Genomic DNA, 20,800 nt, shown 5'->3' on the forward strand with positions numbered 1-20,800 from the left:
CTCCGCTCTCCCACCGCCACCCCCGCGGGCGTCCCCCCGGCGGGACGCCGCTCTCCGCGGGGCCGGTGCGGCGCGGCCGGGCCGGCTCCTCCTCCGCGGGGGCGGCCCCGGCGGCAGGTGGCGGCTCGGCAGCAGGAAGCTGCCACCGCTCGTCGCGCCGGTCCCCCCGTGTGCCGCCGCCCGGGCTCCCGCCCGCACCCCCGCCGTCGGGGGCAGCCGCGCCCGCCTCAGCGACCCCCGGGAGAGCTTTTTGCTTGTTTCCCCCCCTTCTTTCCCTCTTTTTTTTCCCCTCCCTCAACTCCTCTCTGCTCGCACTTGGAAGGATACCGACGGGTTTGGCGGCGGTTGTCGCACTTCGGGCTCCTTTCGACAGCCGGCCAGCCCCGGGCGAGCCTCCCCTCCCGCCCCGCCGCTGCCAGGCGGGCCCTGGCCGCGATGAGCGCCGCCGCCCAGGCTCCGGAGCCCGACCCGCAGGAGGGGGGCCCCGGGCATGGCCCCGGCCCGGCCCGGGAGGGCAGCCCGCAGGAGGAGTTTGACTTCTCCATCCTCTTCGACTACGACTACCTGAAGCCGATTGAAGGTTGGTGAGGAGCCGCCGCAGGAGGAGCCGGTGCCGCGCCCCGACGGGGCGGCGGGGCCGCCTCAGCCGGACCGAGCGGCTCCGGGGGCCGGGCCGGGCCGGGCGCTGCCTGCGCCCTCCGGCAGCCCCTCGGAGGGCGGTGGAGAGCCGGGGTGCTGCCGGGCCCCTGCCCTGCCCCGGGCCCCTCGCTGGGGCTGCAGCCGGGCATGTGGCCCGGTGTGAGGGCCCGGGGCCGGCGTGGCGACGGATGCCGAGCGGTGTGCTGCTCGGCGGGTGTGCTCAGGGCTGGGCTTCTCGTGTTTGGCCGTGCTGCTTCAGCCAGCGGGTGCTTGCGAAGGGTCACCATCGCTGGCGGCAAGCGGCTTGGTCCCTGTCTGGTGATGGAGCAGCTGAAAGTGGCTGTGGGACCTTCCTATTATTTACAAAGTTGTGCGCCTGGGTATGAGGGCGCAGCTGTGAAAGATGAAGCAGAAGAGCTCAGCTGGGTTGGTCTCCTTGTGACCATCATCATCGTGGTAGAGGGTGTTCTGGAAACTCAAAAAGGCAGCTTGAGCGCCGGGTCTAGGAGCCCCACAGAGTTAGCTACCTGCCATGAGTCTGACCATCCTGCTTGGGTGGCAAGGAGCTGAGGAGGTCTAGTTTCCAGTTTGGGTCCAAACACCATAAGCTTAAGTTAAAATAAAAAAAAAAAAAAGAAAGATTTGCAGACTGTGCTCCTACTTTTCTGAGTTTATGCAAGTCTGTGATACTAAAAGCACGGTGACAAGTGTTCCCTGACTTTCTAAATGATAATTCTATCTGTTGATAATACTAAAAAGCAATACTTCCTAACCCATAAAACACTGATTTGTGTAAACCAGACAAAGCCAAAAGAGGCAGGACCCAAAGGAAAGAATTGCTGGGATATTGTTTCTAAGATACATTCGTTTTGATCTGCACAGTTGAGAGGTGACGTTTCTCTAGGGCATCTGAAGGAAGAGATGTTGTGTTCCTAGGGGACAGTGCAGCAGGTGACCTATTAGGCCTGAATTGTGGTATCGTTAGCAAAATGGAGAGTTGTTACTGAGTTTTATTCTTTGTCTACTGGTTTAAATATACAGATGTGCACCAGCATCGAAGCTGAGTGAGGATGGTTAACGTCATCCAATGTACAAAGCTGAATTTTCTTTCAAGGTTTGATGTAGATCAAACCGTGCAAAAATAAACCCACGATGGGCAGAGGTCAGTAATTTTAATGAAAGTACATTAAATCTAAGTGAAAGCTTCAGATGCTGTTTCTTTTCACATCTTTTTAGTAGAGAGTACTGCTGCGAAGCCTTAGGTGGGAAGTTCCACAGAATATAATAGTACGTAGGTGGGGGGTAGAAAGTTTAATCTTGAGACCACATAAATGAAGAGCAGTGTGTGCTTGTAGTAGAAGTAACTTCCTTCTTGAGCTTGCTTTCTCCACATTTGAATGACTGGAAACCATAATTAGTAGTAATTTTGTTTGTTCCAAAGATGGAAATCATTAGCATAAAAAAAAAAATCACAACCATATATACTAGCATTGTAATCTGGAGAACATTCTCACTCGCTTTGAAAAGGCACCAGCTAGAGTCTGTAAGCAATCCAGCATACATCCGTGACCTTTAATGTACAAAAGATTAAAGCATGTTTACACGAGAACAGAAAATGTTCAAATTTTGAGAAAGGGCTTTATCCACATGCCGGTGGTAAATGATGCTCGTTGTTCATGTGTGATTCTGGCCTCGCCTGAACTGCAGTTGGGAAAACAAGTCCTTTTCAGCGGAGGATTCAAAATGGAACCAAAACCATAGGAGTGTCTGTGGATCCCAGCACTTCACTCTGCTTCCTACATTCAAAGCCCGTTTGAAAGAGGCTCTGGTTTCCTCAGTCTGGCCAGCTCCACCCACCGCTCACGACAAGTCCTGTAATAACACATCTCTGTAAACATGCTAAAAGGGATTTTTTGAAAAATTTTTTAAAATTTTTTTTAGGGGGAGGAAAAGTAACTTTGGGGCTCTAGGAATGGATTGGGATGAAAGCTTATTTCTGATAAACAATTTTTTAAAAGGTTGAGATTTGTCAGTATCCACCTAAGCTTGTGTTTTAAAAGTAGGATCTATATCACAACTTGTTGCCATGGAAATGCCAGAAATATCCTTACTGAAAGCAGCTGGCATTCAGTGGTGCTTATGCGTGCCTGAGACAACAGAAACATGGCCTGCTATAAAAGCAACAGGGGAAAAAGGGTAAATAAAAATCCTATGGTCAATATTATTAATATTAGATATTCTTCTCTAAGCCAACCATTTCCAAAAGCTGGAGTGCTGTACAAAGTGCCATTTTCCATGTGCCTTTTGCTTTTTACCCTTACTTGCCAGACTTTAATTAGCTGTCGTCTTCTCAGCATTTGCAAACCAGAAACATCTGCCTTCAGCAGACTGAACTCAGAGGTGCACTCAGGTGAACAGGCTTTGGAAGTCTGGGCAAAGCAGGTATCCTGTGCTGTTAGGTTGAAATTGTGCTTTCACTTGGGCATTGAAGATGTTTTCTGTCTCCTCTTAGGAAGATGTGTTAGTTGCGTTCCCATGGGAGATGCATGTGGAGGTATTGCTCGTGGTATCCCAAGGTTTAGCTTATTTCAAACCTGAAAGGTGCTGAATATCCTTGTTTCTCAGGGGAGAAGATTGACAGAAAGTCAATGAGCATTTGAATTAGTTCCTACAAATAGGAGTCCCGGAGGAGTAAGTTCTGATAACTGCTTTGTGTATTATTCCCTAACACCTGTTGTTGGCCACTATGAGAGACAAAATACCGAAACGCCAGGCAACTGCTCTGCTTCAGCAGCTCGCTTCATGTGTTTTTGTTCTGTGTCCAGTGTGTGATGACCCACTGATAAGTAAAGCTGCCACATAATTTTTACTATTTGAGGTTAACCGTTCTGAGAACTGATCCCCTGACGGGTGTTTTAAAACTTAAAATCCAAACAAAACCCATTGCTTAATAAGATTCCAGACAAAATCCTGCCCTAAGACAACAGGTTAGAATGCAAATGGGAAAGAGTATTTTCTCGTAGGCTCAAGCCTTTGCTGTAGCTCAGCAGACTCTAACGTTGCATCTGGTGATAGGAATCTACAAGGTCTATGTTTGTATAATATAGAGAGGGGAAGCAGGGAGCATCTATAAATATTAATATTCCTCTCAATGCTTGTTTGTATGTAGACAGGCTCCCAGGGACATTGCCACGTCTTGTAGGTGTCAAGCTCTGTATAATTTGTCTCGTTCCTTCTTTTTCTCCCCAGTACAAAGCTATTAAAAGAAAAAAAAAAAAATGCTTGCAGCTCAGTCCGGGTGACTGGCTCCCTAACACAGGAGGCAGTGTTCAGCGGCAGCCCTGCAGTAAAGAAACAAATATGCACATGTAACAGAGAATACCAGATTTCACTCAGGAAACCAACTTTCACTTTGAGCTTCCCAGCAGCTCGTGTAAATAACAGACGCCTCGGCTTTTGAAAAATGCAAAAAAGCTCTGGACTGGCCCCTTCAAATGACAATAAGCAAATTAAATGAAAAAAAATTGGACTCTCTTACTTAGGAAAATAAGGAACTCCATTTAAATCCCAGGAGCGGCACTGCAGCAAACGGATGTGAGGTCAAAACTGAACTTCTCCCCCTGCCCTCCCTCGTCCCGCACGCGGCTAGCTTTAGCTTTTCCTAGATGATGATTTGTATAAACCCCTTATGGAATGCAGTTGCTTGGGTGATCTGTTATTCCCTAATTTCACGCTAATCGGCAAGGTCACATTTAGCTGGCTGAGTGGCTTTGAAATTACTACTTTGTTTAAAAAACAGCGGAGGGTGGGCCCTTGCAAAGCCACGTGTGCACGCACTGGTGTGCATCCCGTCCGGCTTGGGACATCTCTGGAGCCCAGCAGGACCCAGGGTGGGTTTTCCTTTCCTTTTGCCTTTTGGAGATGTGTGAAAAGGAGTTTTTTAAATCAAGTGTTAAGTCCTTTGAAACTTAAATCCCTTGATCTTTTTCACCTGTGTATTAATGGCTGGCTAATCAGTGCTAAGGGCAGTCCTGAAGGTGCCCACCAGATGGTCGGTGGAGCTGCCTGCAGCATTCCCGAGTCTGTCTATAGGGGCTGGTTTGCTGTTTGTTTACAGTACGGTAGGATGCAGAGCCCTGCTTCCATTCCCTGTTGTGGAAAGAGGAGAGTCTTCTGGACTAGTAACGGGGTAAAGGCTATGGAAAAAAGCGGGGAATAAGAGCTGGCAGCTTGGAGGCAGTTTGGGTGGGATCCCAGGGGGCTTGGAGGTAGGACTGCCCTGGTCACCAGGCTTGGGTGGCACAGGGGAGCCGGCTGTTTGCTGGCAGTAAAGCTGGCTGAGAACGTGAGGAGGTGCCAGTGTTGTCTGGGTGTGAAGCTTGCTTTCTTTTAACCCCCTTTCAAACAAGAAGGATCTTTTGGTACTGAATCAGAGGATGATTCAGCAGTGAAACCTCAGGCTGGGAAATGCCTGAGTGAAGGGAGGTGGGGAAGCACTGTAACTGCACATGCAGAGCCGTGCCGAAGCTGCCGTGCCGAAGCTGCCGTGCCGAAGCTGCCGTGCCGAAGCTGCCGTGCCGCTCGCTGAGATGTATATCAGAAAAGCAGTGGAGAGGACAGTCCTTTGCAGGAGTATTTCAGTCTGTGTTCTGGGATGCAATATGCAGGGACAGATGAACCCTTGAGGGTGGTGCAGCCTTGGGTGCAAAGCTGTACCTCTGGGGTATCTGCGCAAAGGTTTCAAAGCTGCTTCAGTTCTTGTAAAACACCTTTGCTAGGCTGATCCGTCACGTAGTTATTCTCTTGTAAGGGGGTGCAATGGTCCCTCACCTCCCTGGAGAGCACAGCTGGTGGGCGGCAGGGCTGCCTCCTGCCATCTCCAGGGTGGCAGAGGGCCATCAGTGTCAGGTTTGCTGTCCTCAGCTCCTGCCACCCACCCAAGCTCACCTTGGCAGCTCAGGGAGAAGCATTGGGTATTGCTGGGGCGATCTGCCTGGAGCCATTCCCATGCCCTGGGCTGCTCCACGTTCCCGATGGTCTCTGCAAATGCAGGGAGAAAGCAGCTGGGCTGCCGGGGAGCAGCCTCTCTCCGTCCCCTGCTGCCCCTCTCCAAGGCAGGAGCTTGACATTGTTTACAAAATCAAACTCCTGTGGTGCTTGCCTGGGGAAGCTGGGATGTTGGCTCGGATCTGCCCCTTCCTCGAGCGGATTCCAAACCTCAGCCTGCTTTAGCCAAGTTGGCCGGGAGCGAGGTAGCTGGTCCCCTCCTACTGAAGCAAAAAGCAGAATTTCTCCTGATTTTGATGGAAGAGCCGTTTACTTCATGGAGAGCAGCACTTGCTGCTTCACCCAACAGCCCCTTTTCCCTCCCCCGGTGAGGTCAGAGCCTTGCGTTGCAGCATCACCGGCATTTCCATGGTGACAGACCGTGACGTCACAGGCGTGGGCAATAGCACCCGGGACAGTGATTTCATTGTACCTCTGAAGTTATGCAGGGCTGGGACTCGTCCGGAGATCTCCCCAAACCCCTGAGCCCCGGGTCCTGACGAAGCCGTGCCGATGAGTCAGGGCCGGCAGCCTCTCCCCTGCCCGAGACGCAGCCTCAGCCTCTGGGCATCTCTACCTGGCCCGCTTCCCCAGGCACTCGTCAAACGAGCCAAGGTTTTCTCGTCTGCAGTCTTGCCCGCATTCCCATACCGCTGCCTGCTTTATTGATAATTTGCTGTCTGGGGGGAAACTAAATATTTTTGCTCTACTGAAGGCTGTGGGTGTTGTCTGCTTGGCAAAGGGCGCCTGCCTCGCTCGCTGCCTGGGAGCGCTGGGTGAGCGGTCCCGGTTTGCACGGCCTGTAAAGCGCTGCAGAGGAGCGCTCTGCGAGGGTGCCGCACGAAGGCAGGGGCATGTTGCAGCTTGTTGTTGTGTGTACATTGTTACTAATATCTGGAATATGGATCCTCCTGGAGGATGAATGCCAAAGGTGAAAGTGTTTGTTTAAACACAACATTTCAGAGAAAAGCAAAGAAAACTTGGGTTATCTAAAGCCCAGTTGTTAATAAGCAGAAAGTGTGGGCGGTGGTGTGTGTTTGTTATTCAGAAGACTTTAAAAATTACACGGTCACATACAAATATATGTTTGCTTTCCCCATGCCCCTCAACACAAATCTATACATGCCAGCTTTGCTGCTCAACCTGTGTTGCGAGGAGTTGTAATTTTTTACCTGTTGTCTGTGTATCTGGCACAGATAACGCGGTTTAATGTGTACGGTGGGGGCAGTTCTCACTGTAGGTGTGTGGTATGGGGAACTGAAACGGTCGCCTGTTCCTTGAGCTGTTCAGCCTGGAGAGGTTTTCTGTGATTGCTGATCACTGTCCGAATCCTGCCTCAAGTCCTGGTGTCAAGCCTCGCTCTGCTTGGTGCCGATTTTGCTCTCTAGCATCAATTTAAATGGGAGTGATTCTTGAAAGCGGTGGGAGTGATGTTTTGTGTGACTGCGGAGGGGTGTGTTGCTCTGTTGAGTCTGAAGGAGTGATGAGTTTTATTCAGTGAATCGTAGCATCAATATCTAGGCTTGATGCGTCAGAGTTTGAGTGCTGTGGATGATGCACTAATCCTGTGAATGCCAAAGCTCTGATATCCGAGATCAATGATGCTAAACACGTGTTCGGCTCAAAATTCAGTTACTCGTTGCTGTTTTCCCATCCCCGAAACAGCTGTGTGCTGGGATTAAAAGCCAGAGGAAACCTTAAGAAAGCTGCAAGCTGGACGCTCCCAGTTGTCTCCCATCCCGTCACATAGACTTTCTGTGTGCTGGTTTGTTTGGTCGGCTGGTTGGGATTTCCCATCAAACACAAAGGCTCAGCAGATCCTGCTACAGTTTTTCTTTTTGTGGAGTTTTCTCCAGGTTGTGCAAAACATTGAGCACAAAAAGCAGTAGTCAAATATCAGTGGAGGATTTTGCTTTCACACTAAGAAGCAATTAAAACTGAAATGAGCAGAAACCCCTGAAATTAAATCACAATCTCTCTGCGTGTAAAAGCTTCACTATGATCTTCTGCTACTTTTGCAGAAAGCACAGTCAGCTCCTACCTGGCTTTAGGTACAATATTATTTGCTCATGGGAAATGCTGCCTCACGTAGTGTAGGAGTTGGAGAAAATGCTGGAACAGTTATTTAAATGAAACCCTCTTTGCCTATGACACACACTGATCTGTGCCCAAGGGTGAGCAGATAGTGTGAATTAATCTCAAACTGTGGAGCTGGTTCAGATACTTCCTGCTGGATGCATTGAAATCTTTAAAAACATATAAAAATCCTGATAATATTTTGCATGCTTTTGAGTAATGACAAATATTATTCAGCTCCCAGGCTGGGGAAGCTGCAGGAGCTGATGCACATCGAGGGGTCTGTCCCGGGGATGCCTGGCGTGGCTCTGCTCTCTCGGGCGCCGCTGGCGTTAAGCACCCGATGGGGTGCTGGGATGAGACCAGAACTGGGCTCAGTGATGCTGGTGGGAATTCTGTATTGCCTCGAAGCACCCCTGTACTCTGCAACCTGGGGACGGTTTGCAAGACTGAGAATCTCTGAAAATTGAGGATTTTTTGCACAAAGAGAGAGGGTTGCACTGAACGCTTACCCGTTATTGTGTATTTTATAATCTATCAAAAACGTTCCTTAAGCTGAAATTGGAAAGTGATTGCCTGTAAACATGGGGCTGGATCCTTTCTAACTGTCTCTCTTTTCCAACAAATATTTGTGGATGTGTTTTCTGATCATCTGGTGCTTTCTCATGTGAAACCTGTCACCAAAAGTTGTTGACATGATATGGAGCCAAACAAATCATCACACAGAACTGACTTTTTGATTTAAGAGCTTGAGCTCAGCTTTGGTTTCATGAAGCCTTTTCTGGCTGGACTTTGCTGTGTGAGAAGGGTTTTTCTCCCTTCACCAAAAGCTGTTCCTCAACCTTTTGCTTTTACAGAGACCTATTTGGAAGTGGTTTTGTGACGTGATGGTCTCAGTCCAGCTCCTGGTTGACAAAAGCCGACCAAAGTCACAAAGCCCCAATTGGCACTAAGGGGTATATTTGGCAGAAAGAGTAGGAAGGCCAGCATTGAAATGGGCAGAGAGGCTGACGTGTCGCCGACCCTTCCAGGTGATCCCTCTAGCTCAGGGCTCAGGTAGAGGGAGCCCGGCCGGGCGGTGCGGAGGTGTTTGCAGTGCTTCTGTCCATGCTGCATCTGCTCTGAGCACTTGAGCTTCCCTGGCTGTTAATCCAGTACTTTTCACAAGCATTAATTGCAGTTAAAAAGAATTAAACAAATATTTACCTAATATCAGATCACAACCAGTTTATAAATATGCATTTTTTTTTAAATCCATGATTGCTCAGCTTCTGTAATAATATTTATAGTCTTAAAGAGACCCTTCTTTTTCCAGAAGAACCGACTCCACATAAAACCAACAGCCCACCCTCTGGAGTTACATACGCTCATGATGTCTTGGACTGTGGCCTCAAGCCATGCCCCCTGCCTTTTTCTAGCCTTTCTGCAGATCCCATGGGCAGATATGGACAGCCAGATAGCATAGGGACAACACCTACACACCCTGCCAACGCTGCAGGGGCCTCTGCTCCAAGCCCTAGGATTGAAATTACTCCATATCATGAACTGATTCATTCAGGGGGTCCCTTCCGCAGCAAAGACACAGATGTTCTTTTGGTAGAACATCAGTCAAACTCAGCTACCGCTAGCCCAAGGGTTACCCTGCCTGTCCCTGGCTTTGAGGGCTACAGAGAACCACTGTGTTTGAGCCCAGCTAGTAGCGGCTCCTCTGCAAGTTTCATTTCAGAGACAAATGTATCTCCTTGCACATCACCATGTGTTTCACCAAATAATGGTCCTAGTGATGACCTTTGTCCACAGTTTCAAAACATCCATACTCATTATTCTCCTAGAACCTCTCCAATAATGTCACCACGAACAAGCATCACGGAGGAAACCTGCTTGGGACGACATTCACCATCACCCTGTCCCAACTCAAGGTCTTCATCACCAGGTGCAAAACGGAGGTACTCTTGCACTGAGCTCTACAGTACTCAGCTGCCTTCCACTTCTCCACGACAGTCAAGGACCCCCTCTCCACAATCCTCTCCTCGCATCCCCTTGAGAGAAGACAACTCTTCGGTTACTTACACGCAGTTGCCCAGCGCTTCTCTTTCCATGGATGCTATGAACAGCCTTCCTACGGATCCTTCCTGTGGCGTTCCCACGAAAATTTGGAAAACCAGCCCTGATCCTTCATCAATGCCTTCCCACAAAAACAGCATTCCATGTCACGTCTTTCAGACTGTTGACTTCCACGGGCCTTGCGAGCAGGAGGACAGGAGAAACTCAGCCCCAGAATCAATTTTGTTGGTACCTCCATCCTGGACAAAGCAACTGGTGCCTGCAATACCTATCTGCAGGTATGTAACGCTTCCTCTGGTTGTGCGTTTTCTCATGGCGTGATGCCCTCTGTCATGCGTAGTGATTCCTAGGGAGTGTTTCCTTGGGGAGATGCTGCTGCAGACCAGAGCTGAGTGCTCAGGGACAGCACTGGTTAATGGGAGCCCAGTCCATTATGACTCCAAGAGATGACAAAATCTGGGTTTGGAAGAAACATCATCAAAGTGGTTCATTGATAGCACAGCATATGACAAATTCAATTTTCCAAATTATTTGTCTAAAAAGCAGATTACAAACAGCCTTTGACAAAGGCTAAACACTCTCATTTCATCCCGCTGCTTTTGAAGAAAATGGTTTGATTGCTTTTCTAAATTCAGGGAATGTCTCGCTTACAAATTTCCATCAAGGATGAAAATACTTTAAATATTTCCTGATGCAAAATAGAGTACGCTGCTCCAAGTCAGTCTGAGCACTTGGTCAACCCCAAGTGCCTTATTGTTGGTTGTTAATTTGTTAATTGTCATTTAACCCAAATCTCAGTCGCTGGCACTTCCCTCATCAACTCCCTCCATTGTCTGGCGCTGGTGGCACGCAGGTCTGGACCCTGAGCGGTGCACATCTGCCAGATGGAGGTTGCCAAATGCGTGACTCCACTTGCAGTCACCGCTGGCACCCTGTCAGCCCCGCCATCCCGCTCGGCAGCAAGGTTGTCCCCACGCTGACGTTATCCCGTGCTGCTCCCGACCTGCTAAACACAAATTGCGAGTGAAAGAACACGGGCCCTGACTTTCCTTGGCTTGTTCCATCGGTCCTGGCAGCAGTTTGTACTAATGAAATAAGAGTTGTTTAAAATCAAGTGCAAGCTCTAGTTGTACATGTCAATGTATTAATTTCGTCCTATAAACCCTTGTGTATTTTGGTAACAGGAAAACTAGCATCAGGTAAGAACATGTAGCATTTTATTTGTGTGCATTTTGGTATTTATGGAAATCATAAATATTATTAATTTACACAACTGGTAAGTAATGGTAAATGGAGTTAATATTTCACAATATGTGTTCTGTGATCGAAGTTTAAGATGCACAGCAAAAACTAGGTAAAAGAGGGGGATCTTTGAAAAAATATAACTGCTACAGATATTTCTATTTAAGAAACAGAAATATTCTATTCTTTTCTGCAAGGAGATGGGCCCACAGAAATTATTGTGTTCAACCTGAAGTTCAGCAGAGTTTGTAATCAAGCATGAGCAGGACAGCATATTCTCATTGAAATTAGTAGCAGACTCCTAAATGTTTCAGTGAGAGCAGCCCCGGTGGGGTACTTGGAGGAAGAAGGGATCAGGGCCTTGAGAAATAAAGTGCTAAAGAGTTTCAGCTGGTGTGGTCTCTCTCTGCCCAGTTTGCCCGTCCAGTCGCTCCCGCCCCTCGAGTGGCCACTCTCCAGCCAGTCTGGCTCCTACGAGCTGCGGATCGAGGTACAGCCGAAGCCCCACCACCGGGCGCACTATGAGACGGAGGGAAGCCGAGGGGCTGTCAAGGCACCGACCGGAGGCCACCCCGTCGTCCAGGTAAGGGACTGGAGAACAGCTCTGTAGAGGAAAAGTGGGGGGTGAGTTCATTTTTGAAAGTCTTGTTGAGGGCTGACCCTGGAAGAGGAGGACCATGTGAACCTGGGTGTGCTTGTAGATGTGCGTAAAGTGTCTGAAGTTGAACTGTGGTGAAGTCCTAGACGTTTGTAAAGTTGGTTTGCGTTAGCTTGTGAAAGCTCAGAAACTTAGGCGAAATATTTGCCAGCTTCTCTGGGCTATGTGTTATACCTCCTGTGACCCAGCTCTGTCGTAAGATGTCCAGCTGTCCTGAATTCCAGCTGAGCCCATTTTACCTTGAGAACAGACTCCTCTGTGTCAGCTAGGGCTTTTTGTGAGGTTCAAACTGTACAAACATCAAGCCTGGCTTTCAAACTTGGTGTAGCTCGGTGACCTCCCAAACTCAGATTTACAATAACTGACAGATAGCGTTAGACCTGCAGTACCACGTCCTCCTGCCAGCGGTGAGTGAGGGCTTTGGAGCCGTGCTCCCCCAGGTTCCCGCAGAGCAAGTCCGTGCGGCAGAGCTGCTCTCTGTTTCTGGCTGTATCTAACCTCGGCTCCTCTCCGGTCCATACGGCCAAACTGTACGCGACTCCTACGCGTTCACTTGAGGTTTAAAGAAAGGCAAAGCAACCTTCATTAACCTTGATGGGAGCTGGATTAGGAAGGTATGGATGTTAAACTGGAGTTTTCCCAGAGTTAATAGCTGCCTTTTGCTAGAAATGTCTTTCATGCATGTGCTTTTTCCTTAGCAATTTTATTCTTTTTTTTCCTGTCCTGTGGTAGAACTTCTAATTTTAAGCCCATTTAAATTTAGGTCAGAGAATTTCACCCGTGTGTAATTCAGGCACTCAGTACATCCATTTCAATCTAGTGCCTGGTTTATACATAACTTGCTGACGCCGCGTCCCACCTTGCATGCGGTTCTGCGCGTCAGCTGTGGTAACGCTGCCTTCTCTTTGTCCTGGATGCGCACCACCACAGGGAAACCTGTACTAGCTGTAGTAGCTGTGTGATAAGGAGACAGCAGGGCAAGATAATTGCATAGCAGTGCGGATGATTTCAAGAAAAAAGTTTGGCCTCTATAAAGCTGTAGATATAGAGAGGACATGCTTATCGGCTTTGTAATTTTATAGAGAAAGGGTGAATGAGATTAGGCAGGAGCTCCCTCGTGATTTCGGCTGATGTCACTACAGAAAGAAAATTTTATATTTTGAGGTATCATTTGTGTTGCTCTAAAGAGCCCAGTTCTGGTCCTAACTATGCTTGTGAGCAGTCACCCTGCTGAAATCAGTGAGCGAAATCCAAGCGGACAGTGATGGAGGTAACAAAATTTGGCCCTTTGCTGACCTGAACGGTGGATGAGCTGAAGCCTTATTCTGTTGTGGAGGGTGAAGGGCTTTTCCTTCCCTTTTCAAAGGCTAATGTAAAATAATGGCTGAGGAGCTGCAGTGGAGCCATTCGGGGCCACTTCAGTCTTCTCACTCATTTCCTCCCAGTTTCAGCCAGTGCTGTCCAGGAAGGAAAGCCAGGCTTTTGGTCGGGGTTGCAAAGTGTCAGGGCGATATTGCTGGTCATAAGGTATGGCAACCGCGCAGATCGGACACAGCTACGGCTTTCGCTAGGCAAAGCTGGGGTGCATCCTACAGGTGTTCCTGTCGCGCTCAGGGCTCGCTATGGCAACCAGGAAAATGTTGAAGTTTATGCTTAATTTTAAGCGTGTGATCAATACCACTAATTTCACTGGGTTGGCTTGTGCTTAACTTCAAACATATGTTAGATATTCCCCTGCAGGCTCAGCCTCTTTTAAAATCAAGCCATAAATTGTTAAATCAATGAATTTGTTTACTTTGGTTGAGCTGGACTTACATGTATGGACTAGATATTTGAGTAAAGGGTGCAGGATAATAATAAATAGCAATCACATTTGACATACCTTAATATATGCAATCTTTTTAGTTTATGAATCTGACAAACTCGTAGCCCGTTGTGGTGTGTTTGAAGCTACGGGGATGTATGAACTACATGGCCAATCAGCACTTGCTCTTTTCTCAGTTTGCTTATGAATGTAGTATCATTTACCTTCCCAAGATATTCCGATCAACCGGATGTTTATTGCAAGGAAGGAGTTTCTCATGACATAGGGAAATATAAGTGCTTTGTTTCTTTCCTGTAATCAATATCAATCAAAGAGGGATTTATATTTTCTGTTGGAGACAGGAACTGATATTCCTAGTTTTATCATAATTTGCCATCAAGCTTAAGGATCTTAAACTACAAATTCAAAGATCCACGTTAGCTTCCCGAGCAGATGTGCCTTTGCACAGCTGTGCCTGCATATGGGGAAAATATGGACAGTTTCTTTATGAAGGTTTATTATAAACCTGGAAGTATTAGTTGGATTTGTGTTCATGTTAGCATAACAAGGTTCATATGGGTGCAGAGCAATGAGATAGTTGCACCTGTATGGTTTATGACATCTGAAACTCGGGAAGGCTAGTAAAATCCAATGCTTTCATGTCTTAAGATATTTAGCTTCAAGGGTTTTTTTTTTGTTTCCCCTCAGTGAATTTTAACTTTCGTGTTCTTGTCGGATGCAAACAGTACCGAAACAGAGAAAATGAAACAGGAGAGATTTTTAAAAGCTAGATGCTGCGTTGAGGAAAGTTTGCAAGAGTTAAAAGCAACTGGTTGTAAGGAAATTAAATTAAGTTAGTTTTCAGCAAGTGCTATCTGTGTTTGGCCCCAGAGCAGGAATGGCGCTGTTGACCCAGGGGTGACGGGGCTGGGGTTCTCCTGCCGGCTGCAGACCTGGCGCTGGGGACCCACAGCGCTTCTCAAATGAGACGGGAACACACCACCCTTGGGATTTTCCTGGAGCACTAGGACCTCACCATAGCAGCTTTGAATCCAGTGCTGTCTCTCAAACCCTTGGACTTAAATACTGAGAAGCAAAGTTTGCCCTGAGTGGGAGTGGCCCACCAAAGCAGTGGGATTTATGCTGAGGCTGAATGTTCCGTTCACGTCCTACACATTTTACAACCACTTTCGATAGACTGCTATTCCACAATTTTGATTACCTTTTTTAAAATAAAACATGGTTTTAATTTTTTTTCTGAATTTTCTAATTTCCCATTAAATTAACCCTCCACGTGACTAATTATCCAGCTGAACCTTCTGGAGGAAGAGATGCTGGCTAGTTTTTGCAGCATGGTGTTGGCCTGCAATATTTATTTTTTGAAAACTGCATTTTGCATGCAAGTTTCTTCTTTTGGGTGCTCTGAAGCTACAGACCAGCAGATCTCATATCCTCCAGGCCTTATCTTGTGGTTTATCTTTCTGATGCTGCTTCCTCTTCTTCACATGTCTAGCCCCGAGAGTTTGTGCACAAGACTCTGCACCAGTTGTGCACTCCAAGTATGGCAGAAGAAGAGTCTGGTTAATCAAACCCTCTGGCTAGATGGGCCACATGGAAGAGGGCATTTACTTTGTTTGCCTGGGGGAGGAAGAGAGAAGCCATGCGTCTCATGTAAAGTTGACACCATCTAGCTTCAGAGACCATCTAGAGTCACATGGAGAAGCGTAGGCTCCCCGTTTAGGTGTTCTGAGTCACTCTTGGGAGGAAACTACAGCTTGCTATTAACTGTAGAGAAACTCACGTTGCTATTTTAGGGATGTAAGTTGAGTGCCAGTGTGAGTATCCCCTAGGTGGTGAGCCACTGAGAACAGCAAGGAAATCCTGCGTGGCAAGGACAAAGCTGAAGTTTGCATGCACCTACCGTCTTACAGGTCCAGCCGGTCACTGAGACCACAGAGGAGGGGTGGGCATTATTGTTTTCCTCCTTTCCAACCCTTTTTCACTGATGTTGAGGGTCAGCTGCTTATTTGTACCCAACTGCTCCAGTCAAGGCTTTGGAAGAGACTGTCCATTAGGAAAGGCAGTGACTGCTCCCGTGCAAAGAGCTTATGGATGTGATTAGGATAGAGGTGGCAATCCAAACACAAACCTAGCTCTGTCCAAGTTCACCCCACGGCAGCACGCCCTGCCCAGAGGAATAAAAAAATCTCCATCTTTGCATGCTTTTAGGCAAACATCTGCTAGGAAGGACGTGGATCTATTTGAATTCTGCTTGGGACAGGAGAGATGAACTAGGTGAATCGTTGAGATCTCTCCCAGCATTGTTTTCAGTAATGCTTCTAGGAACTCCCACCTCTTAGAGGAAATTCTTTTTTTTTGGGGTTGTTGGCATTGCTCGCTATCCTGTTGTCAAGGGGAAACAGGGCATGTGGTACTGCTTGAGTAGCACTGCATGCTGGCATAGGTGTCTTTCACCTATTGTCCACAGTGGCAATAGAGTGGTTTGGGTTGGAAGGGACCTTAAAGCTCACCTGGTTCCAACCCCCCTGCCACGGGCATGGATGCCTTCCACCAGGCCAGGTTGCTCAAAGCCCCATCCAACCTGGCCTTGAACACTTCCAGGGATGGGGCATCCACAGCTTCTCTGGGCAACCTGTTCTGGTGCCTCACCACCCTCAGAGTGAAGAATTTCTTCCTAATATCTAACCTAAAGCTACCCTCTTTCAGTTTAAAGCCATTACCCCTTGTCCTATCACAATAAGAACCTCTCTGCTTCAGGAAGAGACAGATTTTCAGTTCTTCAGCAAAGGTTGTCCTGTCTTTGAACTGTTTAAGGTAGTGATGAGAAGGAAAGGCCTTTTCAGTACCAAAGGTTGGGTTTGGATGAGCTTCACCCCATGATCAAGCAGAGTCTATGATCTCTTAAAAGCCATAAAAATATTATTTTGAAGATATTCATTAAACTTAGTTGTTCTGGTTTTGTCCTCCTGCTTTGCATGAAGCCAGATTTTTTTTTTTTTTTTCAAAATGGAAATGATATTTTTCACGATTGTGTGATATTTCAGGGAGTTCTAAGCAGAACCCTTGTCCTTCCTTCAAGGCAAGCGGAAGGAAAAGCTTTTAGGGAAGATGAGCAGCTGATTTACATAAATGATTATCCACATACTCTGGATAGCTGATCTGTACTTGTTTCATGAGAAGTGTTTGCATTTACACATCTTGCATCCCATGGGTATAAATGAGACAAACCCATTTCACATCATAATCTTCCCACATTCTGAAGTCCTCGGGGGTCCTTGGAGGTAGTCGGTGGTAGATAAATGGGTGATTTACTGCTGCATTCACCTCATGTAACTGAGAGCAGTGATACAGGACATCAGTTTCAGATGTGCATCTGCCATGGACTGTAGAGAGGCTGAGGTATATTATTTTGTTAAAAATCTGTTTGTGAGAACTCAGCTAAGTCTTGGGGTCAAAGAATAAATATAAGACTTTTTCCTTTTTTTTTTTTTTTCCTTCTTATTTCTACTTTTTTCCCCCAAGCACCTGTGTGTTTTGGACTTACCTTGCTGTAAACAATCCTTGGGGAACCTGGTTTTTTACACAGCTCTTCCACACAGTAATTTGTAGTCATTTTCTCAAAGGAGTGTGCCTAACTCTGGCATTTTTATTTTTTTTTTTTTATTGCCATGTTAGCAAATCCTTCCCCTGATGTATTGCTTCTCTAATTTATCTTTACAAAAGGCTCAAATACTTCTGAATGAAAACCAGCCCATAAGTAATCAGTAACTCATTTGCATGTCTCACTTCGTTTCTCTCACTTCCACCGCGTTATTAACTCAGTTCTTCATCAACAAACCTGCTTTTTTCTACTCCTTCTGTCAGATAGTTGAATCCATTCAGCACAACCTGAGGCTGCAGTGTTTGAAAGCAGCTGAGGATGTTGGTCACTCAGGCCCTGGGTTTCCAAGGCAGCACCTTGCCCCGAGCACACCCTGCATCAGTGGTCCCCGACTCGGCAGGGGTTAAAACTCACTCTTTAGCCAGAAAGTTTGCACCTTCCTGCAGCCAGAGGCTTCGGATGCTCGGGCAGACAGGCGAGCGTTGTTGGGGACGTTTGCAGAGAGCGGTCTCGGTGGCTGGAGCGGCTGGCGGGGCCGCTGCCTCACGCCTGTAGGTAACAGCGCGGCGGTTTGGGCACTTCCCCAGGAAGCGGGAGCCCGGTGCTTGGGCCTCCTCCGCCAGCGGGGCTCGGCCCACGGCTTCGCACAGGCTCCCCAGCCACCGTGCACTGACGGGCGGCAGCTTTCTCTGCCCTCGCCACAGCCGTGGTCCCCTGCAGACAGGAAGGCAACGTCCCCGCGACCTGCCTCGGCTGCTGCTGGATTCCGGGGTCTTCGTTTAGTCAAACGCCGTGGGTTAAAATGAGTAACAGGGCTGGGAGAGAGGAGGGAATATTTCCTTCAAGTCAGAGCATCAGGGACTCCTCCTTCCCCATCTCCCGCCCGCAGCAGGAGGGGGAGACATCTCAAGTGAACTGAGACTTCAGTCTGAGACTGAGACTTTGGGACTGCTGCTGCTGTCCCAAAATCACCAGGGAGGTCCACGGGGTCCCCCCGGCCCGTCACCGCTTGTGCTGCACGCCTGCGTGTGCTGGTCTCCTCCTCGCTTCTCTTTAATGCAGGAAAGCGGTACGGAGAGGGACTCCTGTTCAGCACAGCCGACCCAACTTTCCCCTGGGTTTTAACTTTTTAAAATTTGGACTTGCACTCCATTTTTTTTTTTTTTTTTTTTTTTAAATTAAAAAGAAGCTGGAATGGTAGAGTTGTTAATGGAGCACACAGGAGCTGCTTTACAATAACAAACGTATGTTCCACTTTCCTTTTATATTTGAATTTTGCTGTATGTGTTTTCTTGTGGCTTCTAAGTCAAAGGAGACATTGTTTTCTAGCCTAAGCTTCCCATGGGGCCCTGACTTTTAACTGTATGTGACTTCCAGCATTCAACTAATTCCTCCGCATATTAGTGAAACCAGAACCTTTGATGGAAACTCAAAACCAAATCACAGCTTGATACCGTGATTCACACTCTCACAAGAAGGGCTGGGCTGGAGATGTGCTCCTGCTGAAACCCAAACCAGCCTGCCCAGTTAGATTTACTGGTGAGGGCACATCGGAGGAGTTGAGTTTGTCCTTTTCTGCCCATCTTTCCAACTCCCCCTGTTCAGTGAAGGGGAAGTCTGAGGTCCGGGACAAAGCCCTGAGTGTTTGCACTTCTGTGAGCAGGCTGTGCTGGACTCGCACGATGGAGCTGGCTTGTGCTGTGCAACATCTTTGTACCATTCTCGTGGCCTTCACTTCCCTTTTCCAGCGAGCGGGAGCCTTGCGCAGGCTCTCGGTGGCTTTTGGTGCTTGCAGGGATTTCTGCCCCCAAGTCGAGAACAGCGTGTGACAGATTGACTGCACGTTTCATGCCTGATTTGCCTGCAGGGCTACCAGGCTTGTTTGCACAACTGTGATGATTGTAGGTGCCTCTTGAGCTTTGAGCTGTGGATATATTTGCTGTCGTTACATATGCTAATGTAGGGATAGATGTGCAATACTGAAAGTGCAGATTTTAGGTACATCTGGGAAATTCTCTTCAGAACTAATATCCCATTAAATGTAAGGGTAGGTGTCCCTCACACTGTACTGCTAGCGTCCTGGTAGCATGGCTGGACCTTGAGATCTGTCTATCTGAAAGCTCAGTGGAGCCACTGAGGAAATGAAATTGCTAGATAAATCAAAAGTAGTGTAGGAAAAGATGGATGAGCCTGAAATTTGCTTTTGTTTAGATGTGAGACTGGACTGAAAAACAGGGACTGTCAAATACGATATCTAATAAACCAAGATTAGAGGAAGAGCTGACCTATATGCTTTCTCTAACTCATACAAGAAGAGATCTGCTGGATAACAGTGAGGATGATTAGCTACTGGGAGAATCTAACTGGAGATAAGTTCCATCCTCTGTTGCTCAAAGGCTTTAAACTGGGTCTGCATCCCCATGTGAAAGGGATGCTGTCACCCAGATGTTGTGGCTGAGCGAGTGCAGCTCACCCCTAAGAGAAGGACAGGCAGGATCGCTCCATGGTACGACTGGGGTGCGGCTGGGGTGCAGAGGTGCAGGGCAGGTGGTCAGTGAACCATGTACTTCGAAGGAGCTGGGGGATTTTCCCATGGGCCAACCTGCTTTGAGTTAGAGATGAATGAGAAGTTCTCGCTGAAACTTTTGAGCCCAATTCAAAATACGTTGCTTTTGATGGAAAATAATCTTGGTAGAGGTGAGGGAAAGGAGAGGATACCAACCGTTTTGAGTGTGATGCCTGTGAGATGCAGGCAGCCCAGGTTATTCCTTGGATTAGGAATATGCCTGGATTAGACAGATGCAAGATTTAGGCTACTCTTTCATGTGTGATCTCCCTGCAGGACTGTACATGGGGGAGTCAGTGCACAGTAAACCAGAGTTCAAATTTATGGCTGTTTGCCATGAACGTGGACACTTCCAGCGCGGCAGTAACGCCTACGTAACTCATCCTGTTCAGGGCGCGCTCGAGTGTCCGCAGGAGAAGTTCATGCACGGTGGATAGTGTCCTGTAAACTCACATCTGAGCTCTCGGTTCATGGGCTTCACCGTCCAGCTAAGCCTCTAGTTCCTCCCTTCCTCTCTCAAGACCAATGTCTATTTAACTGGAAGAGCCTCGTGCCAAGCGAGGACTCGCACCTGGGTCTCCTGCATCCGGGAGGAGCGTCGTGCTCGCTGGGCTAATGGCTGTTTGGGGGGAAAGGGACTGGGCTCCTCCTGCTTGCTGCTGCTTGGTGAAAATTTTCTAGGGTCTCTATTTCATTCTGAAACAACTGTTGAAACCTTGATGCTTCCAGCAGACCTGAGTTATTCTCTCTTTGAGCATGCCTTGTGTTGTGGGTTTCAGCATGAGAAAGAAATTGGGGAGGAGAAAGGCTCCTGGGGCTTGCTCTTATTTCTTCTTTTGTTGTTTTTTTTTTTTCTTTTCTTTTCTTTTTCCCAAAAATGCTTTTTGGCCAAGATCCTTTCCAAAAATCTGTCTGACATTCAGTCAAATAGCCAGTGCCTGAGCAGAGGCTGTGGTATGGTTCCCGGACCCCAAACCTGCCTCGCAGGAGGCCCGGCACTAAGCCCTGGCAGAGGGCTCAGCTCTGGGGATTTGGTTCAGTGCAGTCAAATCAATCATCTCGGGCTGAACTGAGTAACTCCAA

The 20,800-nt window shown here is 47.9% G+C and overlaps 1 protein-coding gene across 3 annotated transcripts in view; it reads left to right on the forward strand.

Moving 5' to 3' along the window:
• Positions 1-206: 206 nt before the first annotated feature.
• NFATC2 (nuclear factor of activated T cells 2) overlaps positions 207-20,800 on the forward strand; it is a 91,168-nt gene continuing 70,574 nt past the window's right edge. For 2 of the 3 annotated variants that reach the window (XM_082325627.1, XM_082325629.1), the window contains exons 1-3: positions 207-580; positions 9,077-10,103; positions 11,482-11,650. In XM_082325627.1, the coding sequence (XP_082181753.1) occupies positions 436-580; positions 9,077-10,103; positions 11,482-11,650 (1,341 nt within the window). In that variant the 5' untranslated portion in view covers positions 207-435. The remainder of the gene's footprint in view (positions 581-9,076; positions 10,104-11,481; positions 11,651-20,800) is intronic. The other variant, XM_082325628.1, reaches the window with a different exon arrangement.

The sequence above is a fragment of the Platalea leucorodia genome (assembly GCF_965183815.1).
Source record: "Platalea leucorodia genome assembly, chromosome: 13".
Taxonomy (NCBI): Eukaryota; Metazoa; Chordata; class Aves; order Pelecaniformes; family Threskiornithidae; genus Platalea; species Platalea leucorodia.